Source organism: Orcinus orca, chromosome 9, assembly GCF_937001465.1.
Source record: "Orcinus orca chromosome 9, mOrcOrc1.1, whole genome shotgun sequence".
In the NCBI taxonomy this organism is placed as follows: domain Eukaryota; kingdom Metazoa; phylum Chordata; class Mammalia; order Artiodactyla; family Delphinidae; genus Orcinus; species Orcinus orca.
Window position 1 is genome coordinate 96,679,849 of NC_064567.1, and position 21,673 is coordinate 96,701,521.

At 54.2% G+C, this 21,673-nt stretch overlaps 1 protein-coding gene across 5 annotated transcripts in view; it reads left to right on the forward strand.

The window, feature by feature from the left end:
* RAMP3 (receptor activity modifying protein 3) overlaps window positions 1-20,525 on the forward strand; it is a 53,339-nt gene extending 32,814 nt beyond the window's left edge. For 3 of the 5 annotated variants that reach the window (XM_049714683.1, XM_049714685.1, XM_033411335.2), the window contains 2 exons: window positions 15,829-15,961; window positions 19,871-20,525. In XM_049714683.1, coding sequence (XP_049570640.1) covers window positions 15,829-15,961; window positions 19,871-20,126 — 389 coding nt within the window. In that variant the 3' untranslated portion in view covers window positions 20,127-20,525. Of the gene's footprint in view, window positions 1-3,327; window positions 3,739-15,828; window positions 15,962-19,870 lie in introns of those variants that run through there. The other 2 variants (XM_033411334.2, XM_049714684.1) reach the window with 2 other exon arrangements.
* Window positions 20,526-21,673: the final 1,148 nt, after the last annotated feature.

A 21,673-nucleotide genomic window follows, 5' to 3' on the forward strand; every position in this document is an offset into this window, starting at 1 on the left:
ACCATCTGCACCATCTCCAGCTCCACCATCTCCATCGCCACCTCCACCACCATCTCCACCTCCACCGTCTCCACCTCCACCATCTCTATCTCTACCTCCACCACAATCTGCACCATCTCCAGCTCCACCATGTCTACCTCCACCATCTCCACCATCTCCACCATGTCCACCTCCACCACCATCTACACCTCCACCATCTCCACCTCCACCATCTCTATCTCTACCTCCACCACCATCTGCACCATCTCCAGCTCCGCCATCTCCATCGCCACCATCTCCATCGCCATCTCCACCATGTCCACCTCCACCATCCTCACCTCCAGCACCTCCACCTCCACCATCTCCACCTCCATCCCCCAGTGCCTATGAATCTCAGCACAGAGAAGCTTCTTTGACCTCAATCCTCACCTCTGACCTGAGAATGAGGCAGGGCAGTTATCCCCTTCAGCTTCAGACGGAAAACTCGAAGCTCCCTGAGGGTTTTCGAGCTTGGGGCAGGTTCCTATAAAAGATGATTGGACCTGTTCTCAGGGGTGTGTGAGCTGAACCGAGGGCAGTTGGGGCTTCAGGGGAACAGGAGGATGGCTGGCTGGGAGACCCTCAGGTGGGTTTCTGGATCCATCCATGTGGGGAGGAGATGGTTCTAGCCTGTGAGCTCAGGGAATCCCCTGGGCCTGGCCTGTTCTCTCTGCCCTGAGGCCCGAGGGCTGCAGCTGGCCTCCCAGACGTCATCAGCTTGGCCCAGAGGAGCTGGCTGTTTTGTGAGTAGGGGCTTCCATCCCTGGAGGGATCCAGGATACAGCCTCTCCCCCTCTTAAGGGCAGATTGCTTGCGGATGAAACAGCATCGTCCTAGGGCAGCACCCACTGTCATGAGCACTGACCCCAACCCACCTGTCCAGGGTGTCCCCTTACCCAGCCTCCACCGTCCCACCTTCCCCTCTCAAGCTCATCTTTCCACAGGGACAGCCCCTCCTGTCTTCCTGGGAACATCACACCCTCACACCCCTGCACCCAGACCTAGTGGCGTATACAGCAAACACGTGTCCTTCCTCACCATCCTGGGGGAGGCTGGCCCCGACTCAGCCAGGACCTCAGTGCAGCTGGAGGAATGTCGAGGTGACCTCTCACCCCAGGGCCGCCCACATGGCTTCTCCTTGTCCGTGAAAAAGCAGCTCTGCACAGCAACAAGCCAGAGCTGCCCATCTCTTAAGTTCTGGCCCTGGAGTTCCCAGAACGTCCCTTCTTCTGTGATCCACAGACAATAGCAACCACTAATGCCAGCCTGGATCTGGTGGGGGGAGGGGCAGCCAAGAGTCTCTGATGACCTTTGAAGCGTCTCTGATGACCTTTGAAGCGTCTCTGATGACCTCTCTGGAGAGAAGAGGAGCAGCCGGCTCTCAGCAGGGGAGACAGCTCTGCACAGGGGGGTCCAGTGTGCCCAGTGGGTGCCAGGACAGGATGAATGTGGGAGCAGCAGCGTGGGGCCCCAGCACGATGGCCCCTCTGGGACTCTCCCAACCCCCTTCTCACTACCTGCCTGAAACCACCTGCGCCAGCAGACCACGTGCCCTGTGCACGGGGAACGGAAGCCAGGGCCCTGCCTCTCAGGCACTCCCTCTAACGGGGATGCGTGGGCAGCCTGTAGGCCTCGGGAGTTTGCCCTGGGGCACGGAGGAGCTCCATGGAAGTAGGGTGCAGGGACCCGAGTCTACGGGATGGGGGAGGGGAGGGCATCGCAGACAGGGGAGCAGCTTCATCCAGCGCCCTGCCTCCCAGGGTGCTCGTTCCCTAGTACCGGTCAGTGTGGAGCCACAGCCCCAGGCTGGGGCAGGCTCCAGGGTGCTGTCTGATCTGCCCCCCGCATCTGGCCCATCTCCCCCGTTCCAGCCTGCTAGCTGTGTACAATCGCCTGCGAGGTCTGGCCTAGCCTCTCTCGTGGAGTGGTGCAGGCCTCTGTGAGTCTGTGGCCTCCTGGGACACTGGTGGACACCTGGGCCGTGCTCTTGGCTTGTCTCCCTTGGTGCAGGGCATCTGAGAGAGGGCAGCTGGCAGGAAACACTGGCCGAGACTTCAGCCCCCGCTGAACGCGTGGAAGGCCCGGGTCACAGGTGCTGAGTCGCCCCTGCATCTGTGCTTGTCACCACCTAGGGCAGAGGCAGGCAGGACGGCTGGTCAATTTTAACTAGCTTGAATTCGCCCTTGAAATAATTCTGTTTGTAATCAGAAAAAGCACAGAAAGCTTCAATCCCTTATTAAGTGGACTTCCTCATGCAAGAAAGGTCAGTTCAGCTCTTGCAAGGTAGTTGTTTTGCGATGCCCGTACTAGAATCCCTCTACCCAACCCTCCCTCGCAGGACCTGGACTTCGGGGTGGCGGTATTACCCATCTTCCACCACTCAGAGAGGCGGAGCCCTTGTCCAGGTGGGGAGCCCACTTGCTCCATCCCTCTGACTTGGGAAGGGCCCAGGCTGAGAGCTACCAATCCCTGAGGGGGCCCCCATCTTCCTGACCCGGCTCCCTGAGCCCTCAGACCAGCACGTGCTGGGGGTGTGTGGACTGGGGGCACCGTAGGGCAGAGGGGTCCCCACCAGTGACAATGTGACCAGCGTCTATGCTAGGGGCTGAGGGTGACAGAGGTGACCAAGCCAGGTGAAGTGATCCATGGTTGGAGAATCCCAAGTCCCTCCCTCTCTCCCCTCGGAGCCCATGACACTCCTGTAGGTCAGGTCCTTAGGGGTACCCAGTCACTCTCCTAGCCCTCGTCTTGTCCCCTGAGGCCTCCAGAGGGCACAGGGCAGGACCAGGGCCTGAGGACGCGGTTCTAGCCATGGGCAGTGAGGTGTGTGCAGGAGTGCAGCCGGGTGCACGCGTGTATGGCTCCACCCGCTCTAGTCCAGAGGGGTGCAAAGGCTCCTGGCACAGGCGAGGCCCCAGGAAAGTATCCTGGGGGCCTGAGGCCAGTAAGAGTTCGGGGATCAGCTGCGCTCCACCCTGAGGGCTCCTCTCCGCACCCTCACACAGAGATATCCCCACTCTCAGCCAGCTCTCTCCCCTGGGGCGCTGCCCTCGCCGGTCTCATGGCGCAGAGACGCACAGCAGTCCTTCTCCAGACACCTTGCCCAGCTCTTCTTCGGGCTGGGGTGAGGGTGGGTGCATCCGCAGGATCCTGCCCGCTCCTTGGCAGGCTGCCTTCACCCGCCCCTCATCTTGCCCCGCAGCCCAGCCGGGCGCGGAGCCTTCCAGGCGCTCACTTGCGGTGGGCTGCGCCCCGAGGGCTGCAGGAAGGGGGCTTGCGCTGGGGAGGGGATCCGTCCTGGGGGAAGGACCGTCCAGTGAAGGAAGACATATTTTGGGCTATAGGGCGCGTCCTTAGGGTACTCGTCCTAGGGATGGGAGCATCCTGGGGGAGGAAGCGTCCTGAGGGGTAGCACGTCCTGGGGGAGCACGACCTGAGGGAGGGCACCTGGGTGGGAGGGAGGTGCATCCTAAGGGGCGCAGAGCACATCCTGGGGGAAGGCACCTCCTGGGGGCGGGCTTTTTGCGGCCCCATCCCCGCCTGGACTCCGCCCCCGGGCGCCCCTAGCGCCCCCAGCCGGGACTCAGCTGCACCGCGCGCCGCAGCTGGATGGTGCACCACACAGCTGGACCGCGCGCCACAGCTGGTCAGCCATGGAGACAAGAGCGCGGCGGCGCCCGCACGTTTTCCCGCTACTGCTGCTGCTGCTGCTGCTCTGCGGTAAGGGGACGCTCGGTCCGGCACCGGGGGCCCAACCGCCTCTGGGGCTGTGGGATCCGCGCGGCCTTTGCCTTCCTGCATCCGCACCTGGCTGCACCTCCTCCCCTGCACCGACCTGGGCGAGCCTGGCGCGCCCCGCTCCGGAGGGGCGAGGGGTGACCGGGTGCGATCCCCAGGCTCTCTCCAAGCCGATGGCGACGGACCGGACTAGGAAGGAAGGCGCAGGGTCTCCTGCGGGCTCTGCATCGCCAGCCGCAGACTCGGCCTGGGCCTGCCCCTCCCAGCTGCGATGTCCCCGGCCTCGCTGCCCTGGAGCTGGGGACACCATGCCAGCGCGACACCCCGAGCGAGCAGCGGCGGCGAGCATGTCCGTCTCCCTCCTCCCTGTGAGATAGTGCGCTCCTCGTCCCGGGGCTCCTGCGTTCACACCAGGCGCAGGGGTGTGGATGAGAGGAATCCAGAACTGGGAGGGCTAGATCTTCCCTGCTGTGCCGGTCCTTCCGAGGACAATGTTTCAGTGTGAGTGTGTGTGCGCGCGTCTGGAGAGACTGGCTGGAGGGGGCAGGGGGCGGCTTTCCGAGGCTTCCCCTCTCAGATCCCTTCTCCAGCAAGAAAACACAACTCCTGGGAGAACACATTGCTCACAAATTGGGAATGGATTGAATGAAAAGGTTGTTTTGAAAAATCGTTCTAAAGAAATCATCCAAGAACAAATAATAGGGTATGCGTGTTTGGGGAGGGCTTCGGTGGGAGAGACTTGCTGAGACTGGGAGTTGCAGAGCAGGGTCTGAGCCTGGCCAGCTCTGGGAGGAGGGAGCCCTGGCCTGGGGTTCAAGGGTCTCAGGCCCTGTCCGTGGGGGCCACTGTCCCCTGGGTCCTTTGGGATGCTCCCTTGCTCTCACTGGTCTCAGTCTCCCTGGCTGTAAGATGCAAAATTGGGCTTATTTGAAATATCATTGTCCGCTTTTTTTTTTTTTTGCGGTACGCGGGCCTCTCACTGTTGTGGCCTCTCCCGTTGCGGAGCACAGGCTCCGGACGCGCAGGCTCAGCGGCCACGGCTCACGGGCACAGCCGCTCCGCAGCATGTGGGATCTTCCCGGACCGGGGCACGAACCCGTGTCCCCTGCATTGGCAGGCAGACTCTCAACCACTGCGCCACCAGGGAAGCCCCATTGTCAGCTTTGATGACGTGAAATTTGGAAAAGGCGGCATAGGCCCATCGACATCTTGAACTCTAGGTTACCCTTCCACTGGAGATGCCTGGGGTGGAGAAAGTGTGACTTCATTTCACATTCTGGGGTTAGAGCCCTAGGATTAGCTGGGTTTTGTGTTGAAGGAAAGGGTGATTGGTGGCTTCCAGAAATCAGGAGTGCACTGATGTGGCATTTCAGCAACCTTCAAATACAAAGCTCTTGGATGGAGGTTTTGGTCCTTGAAATGGAAGAGGAATCCTTTGCTTCACTATGAGGGAATCTGAGGTTCTCCTCACCAGCCTGTAGCATGGAGTTGAGAAGGCCCAAAGGCAGACCCTGTGCAGAAATCTCCTGTGTTAATAATCTTGGGCTCACGTGGGCATGGTTCTGGAGGCCACCTTGTCTTGTCTTGTTGGTCCCAGTGTCCCCCTCCCATGGAGCCTGGGGTGGGGACCAGGCCAGCCTCTCAGCAGACACAGCCCGGTGCTGGTCTGGTCAGAGTGAGGGCCTCAGGAACTGGCTCCTGACTGCGTCAGGGAGATGCAGGGAGAGGCGAACCGGCTCTTGGTCCCGTGCTACTTTGTCATAGGTGGGATGGGGGCCATATCAGCCCTGGAGGCTGCTGCATCTCGAAGGAGGGTTTCAGGGCTGCCGGCTGTCTATGCTGTGGATCCTGACACCCTGCTGTCCCTGAGCTGCCTCTGAGCTGTGCCAAGTGGGGGGCCTGGCTTCCCAGGGCGCAGGGCCACGGGGGGGGGCGGTTCCTCTTGACCATAGGGGCCCATCAGGGGCTCTGAAGGGCCCATCAGGGAAGGTGCTTCTTTGAAAATTACAAACCCTAATTCAGAAGCAGTTGCTGCCGTGCAGGGCCCTGGGGTAGTGAGGTCAAGAGAAGTCCACTCAGCTGGGCCTCTGCCTCTGTGTCTGTTCCCACCCGGAGCCAACACTGACCTCAGCTTGGGCTGCTCACTGCTCGGAAGTCAATGTTCGAGAGACAGGAGTTGGTGGGGGGAAAGAGATGCTTTATTCAGGAATCCAGGAACCTAGGAAGATGGCAGACTAGCATCCCCCAAACCAACTCCACGTTGCCAATCAGAGGACAGGAGCTTTTAAAGGAAAGCTTCCAGGACGTGCAGGAGACTGCGTGCAGAACAGATGGAGTTGCTTGTGTCATGGCGACAGTCTGATCGTCACGCAGGTAGCCTTTCCCCTCTGGCGGCGGTTTTTATCAAGTATGTACAAAACAGCCCAGGAGTATGCATCAGACACTGTCATCTGTCTTCTTCAGGGAGGGAATAAAGATTCTGTGACTACTCTATGGCTGATTTACTCTTTAACTTGTTACCATTCTCTAGGCCTAACTGCTATTTTTGTCGCTACATGTCTACATCCTTTCAATCATTAATTCTTGAGCCAGGCTTTTGTGACTCAGGGGAGGCCCCTAGGAGATTAAGCTTTTTGCTACAAACAAGAAACAGGGGACCCAGAAGGGCTTCTGTACCTGAGAGGGTCCTGCAGAGTCCTGCTTGGTTTCAGTCCCCCCTTTTCTTTGATATTTTCCAATCCTGAGGAGGAAGAGGTGCAGAGTATGAAAGGGAAGAAAGTTTTGGATAGAAAGGTTAATCATAAACTTAGCAGAGGAACTTGGTTTTGGTTCCGTTTTTGTTTTAACTTTTCCCAAATCTTTGAGGGAATGGGGTGATGATCACTCTGGTTACTTCCTGGTGAAACGAGGCCTAGTCCTGCCTCAATTTGGGGAATTGGACACAGAGTTGGAAATAGTCCCTATTTCCAAGCTTAGCATCAATATTTTGTATTATGAAAACATTACTTCCCTCTTTGATTGCTTTGTCATAGCACCTAGACAAACATTTGAAAATTAGTAGATATGTTACAATGAGGATAATAATCAAAATGCGCGTTTGTACTATTCTCCAAATGTATTTTTTCCCTTAATGGTTCAAGCAGACATACAATGTATGTTTAATAGACCACAAACAGGCTGTTTTAAATTAGCATAAAATTTGAGTTAAATCATGTAAACCAGAAAGACTTCCCTATACCTCAATATGTGAACATTTCTTCTGTCATTTCCCCCTTTTGATTGCAAATCTTTCAGTAGAAAGCACTGATGATCAAAGTATCTGTCTCTTGATTGTGTTTGCTGCCTGCCCTGGGTCTATCATGTCCCTTGGTGCTACTCCTACGTTTTGTTTATATGTTTGCCTAGTTATCCATGTTGGGGGAAAACTAATCAGACATAACAAACAGCTACAAAGGTATGTTGACAGGGAAACATTTTATAGGTTATACATCTTATCAATTATATCAAATTGTCACACAAACATTGCACGTGCTCCAAGCAGTAGACTTAAAGCAAGCAGTGATACATGTCACGACTAGTTATACTCTGTGACAACTTTATTAGAGAAATTTTTTCATATAATGTTTTCCATGAAGTTTAATAGACCAAATAATCTTAATTAGTTTAATATGTCTTTCTGAGATGGCTCAGGGGCCCTTTGGGAAACTCAAAGTTAGCTAGAGAAAGAAACTTACAGTCTGTTATCAAAGCCGCTCAATATTCCAGGAAAACTTTGTTCTCTTAACAGAGAGAGAAAAACAAACTCTAGTCCTGTATTAGTTTGCTTTTAAATTCAATCTAATCTCAATCAATCCTGACCATGCACAAAACTCTTTTCTTAAGGTTCCTTTTCCATAAACCTTCTACAACTTTCTGTATCTATATAAGTTTGTCCCTTATTTTTTCCCATCTAGAAACAATGAGCTCTAGGACAAAATTATTTTCCCTTTTTCTTTAACAAAAATATCTCCATCCTTCTCTTGCTGACAACATATTTTCTTTACATTCTGAAATGATTTCCTTATTATTTTTAATAGTTTAATCGCATATTTATTAGAATTTTTGACCCTTAAAAACCTTAATCTCCAGCAAAAACCAAAAGCCAACTAACTGAACTGTTTGTTATACCAACGTTTTCTGATTGACAAACTTATAAACATGTTCTCTAACCTCTAAAAACATTTCTTAAAAAATACGTTTTTATAGCATAATTTCTCTTTAAAGTGGTTCAAGATGTGTGTCTAATAAACCCAAACACCTTTAGTTTTTTTTTCTCTTGTAAGACAAAAGAAGATAGACTTGTCTAGCAATCAATGTTCCAGTACTTTATCTTAAAAATGACCTAGACCTTCAAGAAATGTTTATCATTTAACTTAATTCAGAAAAACTCGAAAGTTTCAAGTTACTAAGAATCTGGAAAGACTAAAACATAATTACTTCTAAAGAGTTCACCTAAAAGCTTCTATACCACTTATCTCTATATTTTTTACTTATGACAGTATCATCATACAAAATTAATTTTCTTGTTGACGAGTTTTTCAGTAGATATAATATGAATTTACTGACTTTCAGTAAACCTAGGTGCAATAAAATGATCATACTTAACATTGATGACTCTAAAGACATGTCTGTATTAACTATACTTAAACTAACTTTAATGCTGGATATTAATTTAATACTGAATATTCCCCAGATCACATGAACCTGAAATTCATTTTGGTTAGTTTTTTGTTGTATTTAGAAATGTTTGATTTGTAAGCACTTACTTTTCTTTAAGCCAATTAAGTAGTGCTCATTTACAAATTAGTTTTGGTAATACTATCCAGAGATAAAGACATATAATTATAATGTATACATAGACATACATATATCCAGATAGGCAGAGATCTCATAGCTTCATTAAATTAATTAATTAATTAATTAATTAATTAATTTATGGCTGCGTTGGGTCTTCGTTGCTGCGCGCGGGCTTCCCTAGTTGCGGCGAGTGGGGGCTCCTCTTCATTGCGGTGCGTGGGCTTCTCATTGCGGTGGCTTCTCTTGTTGTGGAGCATGGGCTCTAAGTGTGTGGGCTTCAGTAATTGTGGCAGGTGGACTCAGTAGTTGTGGCTCGTGGTCTCTAGAGTGCAGGCTCAGTAGTTGTGGCGCACGGGCTTATTTGCTCCGTGGCATCTGGGATCTTCCTGGACCAGGGATCGAACCCGTGTCCCCTGAATTGGCAGGCAGATTCTTAACCACTGCACCACTGGGAAGTCCCATACCTTCATTTTAAAACTTATTCATGAATCAGGTATTTATTTCAGTACGAAACTTATTAGTTTATAAATCTTATCCCATTTTTCCTCTCTATTGTGAAACAGCTCTAATGCATAATAGTAGCGTAGTTTAGGGACCCATTAAAGGGCAAAATTTTCCCCCTGAATCTAGGGAGTATTATGGCCAGGTTGTATTACAAAGGAAAATCATCTTTTTACATTTCATTGCTTTGCAACTGGAAGTGGTCCACTTCTGCAGGATGCACCCTGAGGTGCTGCATTCAGAAAACAGATTTTGTTTCCCATAGAAGTCACACTTATGCCCAAGACAAATGCAAAGATACACACAAAGAACAAAATTCAACTCTTGTAGCACAAGAACAGACGGGTGAAGTCCAACAATTCCCTCAACTTACCCAAATGAGATTCCCTCTTTTTAACAACAAACAACATACAAATGGAAAGATAGGGAATCAGGACATCGTGTGTCATGGCAATTCACCTGACCAGTGTAAAACCAAAAATAATAGTTGGACTAAGTTAAGTTTACTTACTTGAGTTTAAAAAGCCTCTCCCCCCATCCTTTTTCACTTTTGGTTGAAGTTCTACTAATTAACCCAAGGCCTACTGCTCGGTTTCATGCCTAGCCCTTGACCAGCCCCTTGGGTCTGGGTGTGAATTCTGTTGGCCTCCCTTTGCAGCAGCTTAACCCCAAGATTATGAGACACTTACTTACTGGCCCTTAGCTTCAGTTTCCCCCACTCTAGTGTGGATGCAGGAATAGCACCCTATAAAGGGCTGTTGTGATAGCCATTTGGATTCAATGAGTTCAGTCCCCATAACGATGTGCGGGGACCAAGAGTGTGGAATGAAAGGGTTGTGTGTATGGGAAGCTCCCATCAGTGCCTGGCACACATTCTGTGGGCACTTGAGTTTGCTAGCAGCTGTGGCTACCAGCGGCTCACAGCACCCCCAGACAGAGTGCCCATGCCAGTGTGTATGTGTATGAACATGTCACTGTCACTGTTTTTGTCACTGGTGGGCGTAATGTTGTCCTGCTGTTGAGCCACCTCCTGTCACATTGGATTCTGTGGGCTCAAGCGAGCCCAGAGGCAGTGGCTGGATATCAAGTACCCCAGTGACGCAGTGATTGCAAGGAGGTGGTGAGCCGAGAGGTGTTTGAAGGTCCTCTGACGTCCCTATGCATCGTATAGATACAGAAGCTGAGGTCCAGGGTGGGGAGGGAACTCCTCAGACTGCAGGGACTGGGGGCAGAACCTTTCAGAAACCACACCCTCCCACAGCCCTCGTGACCGTGGCCCATCGCTGCAGAGCCTGCCGAGTCTGCTCGATGCTGATTTGCACAAGAGGAGAACGAGAGCGCCTGTATTTCGTTTCCAAGTGACTGGCCATAAAAGGCCTTTCTCTTGGAAATGCATCTGTTTGGCTGTTTCTCATCTCCCAGAGTCTGGAAGTCCCCTAGACAAAAGGAACACAGTGCATTTTCTTTGTTTCCCTGATGGAACCAACTGAAATGGTTTTCTATTTCAACTTAATTCCCGAGACCTTTACTAATGCAGCTGGTAGCTTGAGTGGGTGGCAGCAACACACTTTCTTGGTGTTGTCAGGAATCTGCATCTTTACCTCACTCTTATAACACAGGGCAGGTTGCTGGGTTTGGCTGGGAGCCCCCGAAGCCTGTGCATCAGAAATGGTGCCATGGGCTTCCCTGGTGGCGCAGCGGTTGAGACTCTGCCTGCTAATGCAGGGGACGCGGGTTCGAGCCCTGGTCTGGGAGCATCCCACACGCCGCGGAGCAACTAGGGCCGTGAGCCACAACTACTGAGCCTGCGCGTCTGGAGCGTGTGCTCCGCAACAAGAGAGGCCGCGATAGTGAGAGGCCCGCGCACCGCGATGAAGAGTGGCCCCCGCTCGCCACAACTAGGGAAAGCCCTTGCCTAGAAACGAAGACCCAACACAGCAAAAATAAAGTTAAAAAAAAAAAAAAAAAAGAAATGGTGCCGTAATTACCAGTCTCCCCACCCCCTCACGGAGGGCACCTGTGGTTGATCAGACAGGTGTCCCATGGTGCCTGCCCTGTGCATCCTCACAGCATCCCCCGCCCGCCCCCATGGGCGGGAGAAGTTATCCCAGGAAACCTGCCTTAGGATGTCACGTGGTCCTTGATGACACATTCTCAGCCTGCCCTGGCCAGGCCCCTGTGATGCTGGGTATGTGGCGATTCTGGGACACATGGAGATTCTGGGTTCATGGAGATTCTGTCCATGAGGAAGCAGGAAGGGAGAGGAGGAAGGGGCTCCAGTGGTGGGGAGAAGTGGGAGGGGAGGAGGAGAAAGCCCTGGGCTGGGTCTCAGTGATCCGACAGGTGGCCGTTGGGTCAGGCTGAGGATGTCTAGGTGTTCCAGGTCCAGGGGTCCAGGTCCAAGGGGTCCAAGAGGTCCAGGGGGTCCAGGTATTCAAGGTCCAGGGGGCATCTAGGAGGTCCAGGGTCCAGGTATTCAAGGCCCAAGGGGTCCAGGGGGTCCAGGTCCAGAGGATTAAAGTCCAGGTCATCCAGGTCCATGGATCCAGGTTCAGTTGGGTCTAGATGGTGGCCCAGGTGGTCTAGGCGGGCCAGGTCCAGTCGGGCCATGGCTGGGAGGAGTGGCAGCAGCCAGCAGGGGCGAACAGTGTGAAACTTGCCTGGCCCGTGCCCATGTGGGAGGAGGGTGGAGCCCAGGACAGCCATGAAGGATACTGAGAGGATACTGTCAGGGGATGACAAGACCAGGCCCAGGAATGGGTACAAGGGCTGGATGTCAGGTGGACTTTCAGAGCCTGTGGTGGGGAACCTGTCAGTGAGCTGTGGGGAAAAGATGCCTTTGGAACAGGGCAGCCAGTGGGAGAAAGGAGCATAGGCTGCCTTCTCATCATCTGCCTCCACCTCAGCCTGCGAGCCTGCGTTCCCTAAAGTCACTAACTGCGGGCCTGCACGGCCCTGGACCCAGGGCTGCACCTGGGTTTGGCCCCCTACCGTGTTACTGAGCAGGTCGATGACTTTCCCCAGTCACAGTGGTCCTGTCTTGTTGGGCTGTTGCAGGGCTCGGCGAGCTGGACCACACTTAGGACAGGGCACTCAGTGGACATTGGTCAGCACTGAAGCGGAGGGAAGCCGGGCAAGGAGGTGTCACGGCAGGTGTCACGGCTCCATTTCCAGATAGGGAAACCGAGCCTCAGAGAGGAGAGTGAGTGCGTCTGCGCTGGGGAGCAGAGCCACGGGGCTGTCGACTCCCCTCTGACTCTTGGTTTCAGCGCTCCCATTTTCTGTCTCTTACTCTGCAGAGTGTGGGCCTGGGTCTCGCATTACCCACCTGGAGCTTGTCAGAGATTAGCATCTTGGTTCCCCAGGCCTGCGGGGTTAGAATCTTCATTGCACAAGATCTCCACGTGCCTGTGTGCACGTAACTGTGAGCAAGCATTGCTCTTCCCACTTGTTCTCAGCTCTGACAGCACGTTGGAATTATGTGGGCGTAGGGGCAGTTTAACAAACACCGATTCTTGGTCCCTGTCTCAGGGCCTGGGCTGTGGCCTGGGTGAGTCTGGTGTGCGGCCAAGTCAGACACCTCACGTGGTCACCCTGAGAGACTCAGTCTCTTAAATGATATTATATCAATTCACGTATAGCACAAGAACCTTCCATTTTTGCCCTTTATATTATCACTGTCATACATTTTATTTAAACTTAAGTTGTAAATCCACAATACATTATTTATTTATTTATTTATTTTGATAAATTTATTTATTTAATTTTGGCTGCTTTGGGTCTTCGTTGCTGCGTGCGGCCTTTCTCTAGTTGCAGCGAGCGGGGGCTACTCTTCATTGCGGTGCGCGGGCTTCTCATTGTGGTGGCTTCTCTTGTTGTGGAGCACGGGCTCTAGGTGCGTGGGCTTCAGTGGTTGTGGTTCATGGGCTTAGTTGCTCCGCAGTATGTGGGATCTTCCCAGACCAGGGATTGAACCCATGTTCCCTGCACTGGCAGGTGGATTCTCAACCACTGTGCCACCAGGGAAGTCCCCACAGTACGTTATTGTTTTTGTTTTCACAGTCAGTTATCTTTTAAAAGATTTAAATATTGAGAAACAAACTTTATATATTTACTCCTAGAGTTACAATTTCTGGTGCTCTTCATTCCTTTGTGAAGATCAATATTTACTTCTGATATTATTTTCCTTCTCCCTAAAGGAAATTCTTAAATATTACTTGAAGTTTGAGTGTGCTTGTAAAACCTTCTTTCAACTTTTGAATGTTTGAAAAAACTTTTATTTTTTAAAAAAGCTTTTTGAGATATAACTCACATACCACACATTCACCCATTTAAAGTATATAGTTCAATGTTTTTTAGTATATTTACAGAGTTTTGCAACTATCACCACCATCCAGTTGAGAACATTTCATCACTCCTAAATAAATTCCATGCTCACTAGCAGTGATGACCCATTCCACCAACCCCCTTGGCCTTAAGTAATCTAATCTGCACTCTGCCTCTATAGATTTGGCTATTCTGCAGACTTCATTAAATGGAATCATACAATATGTGGTATTTTGTGACCGGCATCTTTCACTTAACATAATGTTTTCAAGGTTTATCCAAGCTGTAGCACGTGTCAGTACTTCATTCTTTTATGGAAAGAAATTACACTACTACCTCTAGTAGTGTGATTGTGGGGTCATATAGTCATTGTATTTTTAACATTTTGAGAAACTGCCAGGAAACTATTTTTCAATGTGGCTGCATCATTTTACGTTTCTGCCAGCAGCATATGAGGGTTCAAATTTCTCCACATCTTCACCAACATTTGTTAGATCTTTTTTTTCCTCCCCTCCCCTCCCCCCACCTCTGTTAGATCTTTTTGATAATAGCTATCTTGGGGGGTGTGAAGTGATATCTGATTATGGTTTTGACTTGCATTGCCCTGATGGCTAACGATGTTGATTGTCTTCTCATGTGCTTATTGGTCATTTGTGTATATTTTTGGAGAAATGTTTATTCAGATCCTTTGCCTATTTTTAAATGGGTCATTGCTCTCTTTTTATAGAGTCATAAGAGTTCTTTATCTATTCTAGATACAAGCCCCTTATCAGAAATACGATTTTCATACATTTTCTTTCATTCGGTGGGTTGTCTTTTCACTCTATGGATGGTATCTTTTGAAGAACAAAAGTTAAAAAATTTGATATAGTTCACTTTCTGTCTTTTTCTTTTGTTGTTTGTGCTTTTGGTGTCATATTTAAGAAGACTTTGTCTTATACAAGGACACAAAGACTTTCTCCTTTTATCCTAAGAATTTTTATAGTTTAGCTCTTACATTTAGCTCTCTTATATGTTTTGTTAATTTTTGTGTAAATTGTGAGGAAAGGGTCTCATTTTACTCTCTTGCCTGTGTATACAGCAGTTCCAGCACCATTTGTTGAAAAGACTACTCTTTCCCTGGTGAATTGTCTTGGTACATTTATAGAAAATAATTTTATTCTAAAATGAAGGTTGATTCTCGCACTCTCAATTTTATTCCATGGATCTGTATGTCTACCCTCATGCCAGTACCACACTGTCTTCATTATTGTAAGATTATTGTAAGTTGTGAAATTGTGAGTCCCACATAGGCACACATACACCAGATACACACAGTAGGGCAGCGTGCACATAGACACACACATGTACAAACACACATACCACACAGACATACATATACACACAACACACATACACACATCAGGACACACACGGCAGGGCAGCACACATATATACATACACACATACATACGTCAGGATACACATGGCAGGGCAGATATACCTACACACACAACACACACAGATGTGAACACAACACACACACACTAAGACACACATGGCAGGGCAGCATACACAAAGACACACACACACATAAATGCACACACATACATATATCAATACAACATATGTACTCCAGGACATGCACAGCAGGGCTTTCTCTTGATTATATGATGGGAGCCAAAGCTGGGGGTCACGAGAGGGAAGATTACGAGGGGGGGAACTGACCCCTGGAAATCGGATGCCTGGAGAGGGTGGGGGGACGGGTCCTGAGGGTCAGACAGGCGGGTGTTCCCAGTGGGAGGAGGGTGTTCTCTGGGGGTGGAGGGCACAGGAAGTGTTGGGGGCAGAGTTCCGGAAGAGTGATGAGAAATCCTGGGGCAGGGGTCCTGCCAGACCCCAAGAGTGTTCAAAGGCCTGGCCGCTGTTGCTGGACCCTGCAGCCCTCAGCCCCTGGCCTCCTGGAGTTCAAGGGGGTGGCTTTGACAGGGTGGGCAGTCCTTACTGTCAAGGGGCCTCTGTCGCTGCTCAGAGGCCTGGGACTGTCATCAGACTCTCAGAACTCTTCCTGGGACATGCTGCGGGTGCCCTCACCCTCGAGGTGCAGTGGTCGCCCCTGCTCCCTGCCCCCACCCAGCCCGGACTCCGTCAGCCCTCAGCCTCTCCACTCCCGGGACCCCTGTCCCTCTGCATGCTGTCCTCTTACCTGCTTCTTCCCATGCTGCCCTGGGAGGCCACGGGCCCTCTGCGTCCTGTCTCCTGGATGCCTCCAAGTGGGTCACTCTTTCTGCACTGGCTTCAACCTCCCCGGGTCACATGGAGGTCAAGGTGAAGGAGGAAGACCCCAGCTGGCCTTGAAGGTCATCAGCAGGAGCCCTTCAAGGCTCATGCCAGCAATTCCAGCAGTGCTCACGGCTGTCTCCTCTCTAGGGGAGTGTCCCCCAGTGGGCGGCTGCAATGAGAAGCGCATGCTGGCCATGCTGCCTCACTGCGGCCAGACCTTTGCTGAAAGGATGAAGAAGGTGGAGGTCTGGAAGTGGTGCAACTTGTCGGAGTTCATCGTGTGAGTGTCCCTGCTCAGGCACTGGGCCTGCCCTCGCCCTGCCCTCGCCCAGCCCACGCCCAGCCCACGCCCTGCCCATGCCCTGCCCGTGGCTGTACTACCCTCTGCCCACAGCCCGTCTGTATCCTGCTGACCGTGTGCCCGTGCCCCGCCCTTGCCCTGCCCACGTCCTACCCTCGGCGTCTGTGCCCCGCATGCTCCGAGGTCCACTCCAAGCCTCACAGCCCTCCGCTCCCCACACGGACCACCCTGGCAGTTCCAAACTGGACACTCCAGGCTGTGTGTCCCCCATTCCTCTGAGCGAGGTCATGTCTCTGGGAAACCCTGATACCCACTGCCCTTCCTGAATTGGGTTAGTGCCCTGCCCTGGCGTGCCTGCCTCTCTTCACGGTCCAGGCTGGGTGGAAATTGTCATTTTGGGTTTTCTTCACGGCACCGGCCAGGGCTGGGTTTGTAGTCAGGACCAGTGGACCCCAGAGAAACTGAACCCCGCTGGTTTCTACCTGGTGCGGCGGGAGCAGTGCCTCACCACAGACAGCCCCACGTTCTAGAAGCTCCCGAGGTTTTTGATCTCCTCTGGTCACACCTAGCATCAAGTGTCAAGGTGGCCCTTTCACCTCCTCAGAAATCACCTACAGGCTGTGCCCGCCCTCCTCCACTTCCCACTTGGCCATCTCAATCTGGTGCGCTGCCGGCGGCCGCTGCAGACTCACACTGTCCTGTGAGCCGTGCTTGCCTGGAGGCCTCATCCTCCCTGGGAGCCCCGGATTTGCTCAGTTGCATCAGCCCTTTCTCCTCCAAGACCCCGGCCCCTGTGCTCTCTGCCCCCAGTGGCTGTTCTAGGGGCTTCCATGCCCAACTCCCCCGGGGACAGTGGCAGGCCCCTCGCAGACATAGTTGTTCGCTGAACCAAACAGTATGAAATTTCTGTGTCTGCTGGGAAAGGGGGCTGGGGGCTCGGGAAGGGGCTTGGCCAGGCTTCTTCTTGTCCTCTGAGCCTGGCCTGGACGCCAAGCCTGGAGTGGACACACAGGGGTCAGGGGTAAGGGAGGATGAGGTGGGCGCTTCCCATCCTGTGCCTTTGTCACCTGCTAAAGCCTCAGTGAGGAGATCAGACATCCAGCCCTGGGGCCTGAGGACAGCAGAGGGGGCAGCCAGGAGGGGGGTCTGGGAGTTGGAGAGAGAGGGGCCGACTTCCACCTGAGTAGGGAAATTTGCCTGGTGGGAGAGGGAGTCTGACGGGGGCGGTTTGCCTCGCTCCCGGCCTCTGCATCCCCCTTTCCCATCTGGCCTATGGATGCGTCTTCTCTTGCTCTGGAAGCCAGACTGCAGGGAGGACATGGGGAGGCCCTGGGTGACCAGGGGACGCTTGGGAAGCACAGACCCTGTCGTGACCCTGGTTCTGCGATGTCACACAAACAGCAGCTTCCTTGTGAAGGACACCCTGATTTCGTCTCCAGCCTGAACTTGGGCTGGCGAGTTAACAGGGCTTGGGAGCAGTGTGTGCAAATGTGTGCGTCCCTGCCTTCTGCCTCCCCAGCCCAGGGAAGGGCGGGATGCTGGGATGTGGGAGTTGGCCTCTACAACTCTTGCCATGTGCCTGAGTGCCCGACCTTTCGGTGTCTTTTATCCGAAAAGCGTTTGCTATTAAAATTCGGAGCCACTTCCCAGCGTTCTTGGGAAACACCAGGTGTGGGCATTCTGCGCCTGGCCCCGTAGGTCGACCCACGGAGATGGGTGTTGTGCTCAGCTCTGCCCCATTCCTGGCCTTTGGGGCTCACCCCGAGACCTCACCGAGCACCTACTACGTGCCAGGCACTTGTCAGGAGTGTATTCACTTCACCACATTTGGTCCTTTCAGTCACCTTATCGGATAAGAATTATGAACCCCATTTACAGGCGGGGACACTGAGGCTCATGGAGGCTAAGTAATGTGGACAAAGTCAGGAAGATGGTCAGTGGGCTAGCTGGGATTGAAGGACATTGATTCTTCATCCTGACCCCTAAGCTGCTGTCCTGTGCTGTTTTCTGTGCACGGGGGTCACTCGGGCCACACACCACTCCCCAGCCCCTGAAGGCTTGCTGTCCACAGTGGGGCTTCCCCCAGCTCCATCTGCTTCGTTTCAGCCCTCCTGAGCCCTGGGGTGGGTCGGGGCTTGGCAGGATGTCTGCTTAGAAGCTCTGTCTGGGGTGGCAGGTCACTGATGGGGCCCAGTGGGAGGGGTGGGTCTTGGGGAGTGATGGGTCTGCCTGAGGACCTGCCTGGTGAGGTGTCCCAGAGCCTGAGCATGTCCCAGGGGCCACGTCACGGCTCTGCACACAGATTCCAGGCTGTACCCTTTGCTTCCCGCTCTCTTTTGCCTCGTGTGGCTCTCCCTTGACTGCGTTAGCTGAGGGGTGCAGGGCAGACGTGTGCCTGACCAGCAACCCAAGCGTCTGGACTGGGAAACTGCCCGGGGCTGCCGGGAGGCGTGGGCACTACGAAGGCCCGGTTTAGTGATTAGCCGCCCCGTTTCCCACCGCCTTTCCAGGCAGAGACGAAGTTCTGTACAGGAAGCTCCTTGCAGGAAGCAGTTCCTTCCTGTTGCTCAGGCCAGGCCACTCGCCCTGGGTCCACACTGGAGGGAGGAGGGGGGCCACAGGGCCTGCTGCCTGTGGGGATCTGAGGCAGGAGCCTCTCCCGCTCCCATACCTGTCCTGCATGCAGCACTCTGCCAGCTGCAAGAGAGTGTGGGCAGTGGTGGAGCTGGTGCACCTTGGCACGTGTCTGACCAGCCCTCTCACCAGAGCACCTTGGACAATGGCTGCCAGCCTAGGCCACCACTCCCAGGGGCCGCTAATCCCAGGCCAGCTGGCCGTGGGGCTGAACTCTGGGTCCTGGTAGCTGTAGCCCTTGGTTGGCGTCAAGGACCGTCCAGAGCCAGCCCGCTGGATGGACGTGGCTCCTCATGGGTGGTTTGCTGAATGCCCTTTCCGGTTGACTGACACAGACAGGAAGACCCAGGGGCGGGGGGAATCCCACGTGTCCTGTCAGATGGGGGCTGGGGGAGGTGACGTCTGAGAGGAAGACAGGCCGGGGCTGGGCTCACAGGTGGGACACGCTCCCCCAAACCAGGTAAATGAGGGCAAGCTGCCTTGACTGGGAGGCCGCTGGTCCTCGGCCTGCCTCAGAGAGACCTCTTCCCCGGGGAGCCCATAGAGTGGCCTTAGGTGACAAGGGCCTTGCAGGTCCAAGTGGCTGTGACTCCACACATCCCTTGGCCTTGGAAAAAGAAGCCAGGCCCAGAGTACCCCCTGGGAAGACTTGAGAAATGCTGGGCCCAGACCTTGGGCGTTGGGACTTCACGTCCTCATAGGAAGCAGGTGACGGGTGTGGATGACCAAGATGAGGCAGGGATGACGTAGGAGATGCAGGACGGGGCATGAGGTGTATTTTGGGGGGCTCATGGCCTCAGAGTTTCCATGCTGGACTCTGCTGCCTCTGTTTTAAGATGGGAGGGCCAGGAGTTGGGCTCGATGACACCGGGCTCTGTGCAGAGGTCATTGTCTGCTGGGGTGGGCACGAGGGGAATCGAGTTTGTGACGCGGCAGCCTGCGAAGGGGAGTAGAACATGGCTGTGCACTTTGGGGAGGGGGCTCAGGGGCAGATGAAAGCGGGGCTGAGGCCTAGAGGTGGGAAGCAGGGCATGGGGTCGCCATGCCAGAGAGCCTCTGGGCAAGGATGCCAGGGAGATGGACCCTGCTGGCCCAGCAGGCCCAGTAGGGCTCAGAGCAGGAGGCCTTCCCCTGTGTCCTGGGGCCATGATGAGAGCAGGCAGCCAGACAGGACTGCCCCCCACTTTCCCGGCGGTCAGGGCCAGAGTGAGGAGGGGCAGAGGAGCCAGGCGGTCAAGCCCTCTGCCTTCGCAGGTACTACGAGAGCTTCACCAACTGCACCGAGGTGGAGACCAACGTGGTGGGCTGCTACTGGCCCAACCCCTTGGCAGAGAGCTTCATCGCTGGGGTCCACAGGCGGTTCTTCCAAAACTGCTCCGTGGACAGGCAACACTGGCAGGACCCCCCAGACGAAATTCTCATCCCGCTCATCGCAGTGCCCATCCTGCTTACCATCGCCATGACCGGCGTGGTGGTGTGGCGCAGCAAACGCACCGACCAGGTGGTGTGAGGGCCCGGTGAGTCCGAGGGACCCCGCCTGGAGAAGCGGAAGAAAGTTCTCCAGGGCTGGGAGAGCCGGTGGACACTCTTCGGCTGTCCCCACCCTGCCTGGGCGGCCTTTGGGCTGGTGAAAGAAAACGTGCCGCGGCTGGAGCCTGCTTGCTGGGCACAAGTCACCGCTGCTTCGCCCGCGCTGTCCCAGGCTGGGCTGGGGCCTCGGGGTTCCTAGCACTGAGTCCCGTGGTGCCCCATCTGCAGCCCCGGCCAGACCCCGCCTCCCAACTGACTCTACCCCTGGCCCCAGCCCAGCCCTGACTTCACCCCTTGGCTCTGACTCCACCTCTGGCCCTGACCCCACCTCCAGCCCTGGCCCCACCCCCAGTCCTGACCCCACCCCCGGTCCTGGCCCCACCTCCCACTCTGACTCCACCCCCAGCCCTGGCCCCACCCCCAGTCCTGACCCCACCCCCGGTCCTGGCCCCACCTCCCACTCTGACTCCACCCCAAGCCCTGGCCCCACCCCCAGTCCTGGCCCCACCTCCCACTCTAACTCCACCCCCAGCCCTGGCCCCACCCCAGTCCTGACCCCACCCCCAGTCCTGGCCCCACCTCCCACTCTGACTCCACCCCAAGCCCTGGCCCCACCCCGGCACCGCCCTGGAAAGGTGTGCCTATGCCCACCTGGCTGGGGTTGGGGGTAAAGAGATAGTGAGGGGGTTTTTGTAGGTCCTCGCTTCGCAGGCTTCGAGTCCTCTTGGTAGGGAGCCCACCTAGAGATCTGGAAGACTGAGGGTTGGGTTGGGGGTTCCGAGGAGCCACAGCACAGCCTGAGACCTGCTTTCTGGGGCCACCACCAGGGGCTGGAGCTTCCCAACGGCCCCCCGCTGTGAGCGCGGCCTCGGGGTGGGGTCCCCTGCGCTGTCCTTCTGGCTGAGCTCTGTCTGCCATGTCTGTGCTTTCTCTGAGTAAAGAGTCATGCTGCTTCTGGGGTTTCCAGTTTCATTTCAGGGAATTCCCAGAGACCCCACCTGGCTCTTAGGACTGGCAAGTCCCCCATGCCCATTTTACAGATGGGGAGTGCCTGAGGCTCCAGAATGTCAGAGCTCAGAGTGGCAAAGAGAGCTTCACACCAGGGGAATGTGGGCAGGCAGGAGGGGTCTACCCATCCAGCTTGCAGAGGTTTTGTGCTTCCCACTGGCACCCTGCGCTTTGAGGATGGAGGGGAGACTATCCTTCCAGCATTTCAAGGTCGCCTAGGGCTTGCCAAGACCCCCACCTGGTCCTGGGGACCTGGGAGCAGCTGGTGGGGGCACTTTGTCCGCAGACCTCTCGCTGGGCCTTGTCCATGTTCCAGTTCTGGGGCTGAGGCTTTTGGATGTGGGCTGTTGGCTTCAGCACGGTCTTGCTGGGGACCAGAGGTGGGCCATGGCTATGAGTGGACATGGAGAGAACCTGGCGGGGCAGTCCCTGTGTCCGTCAGAGCCCCGCCCCCCTTCCTGCCCAGAGATGTGCTGGTCCCCTGAGCCTGCTGGTCCCCTCCAGGTGCCCAGCGGTGCG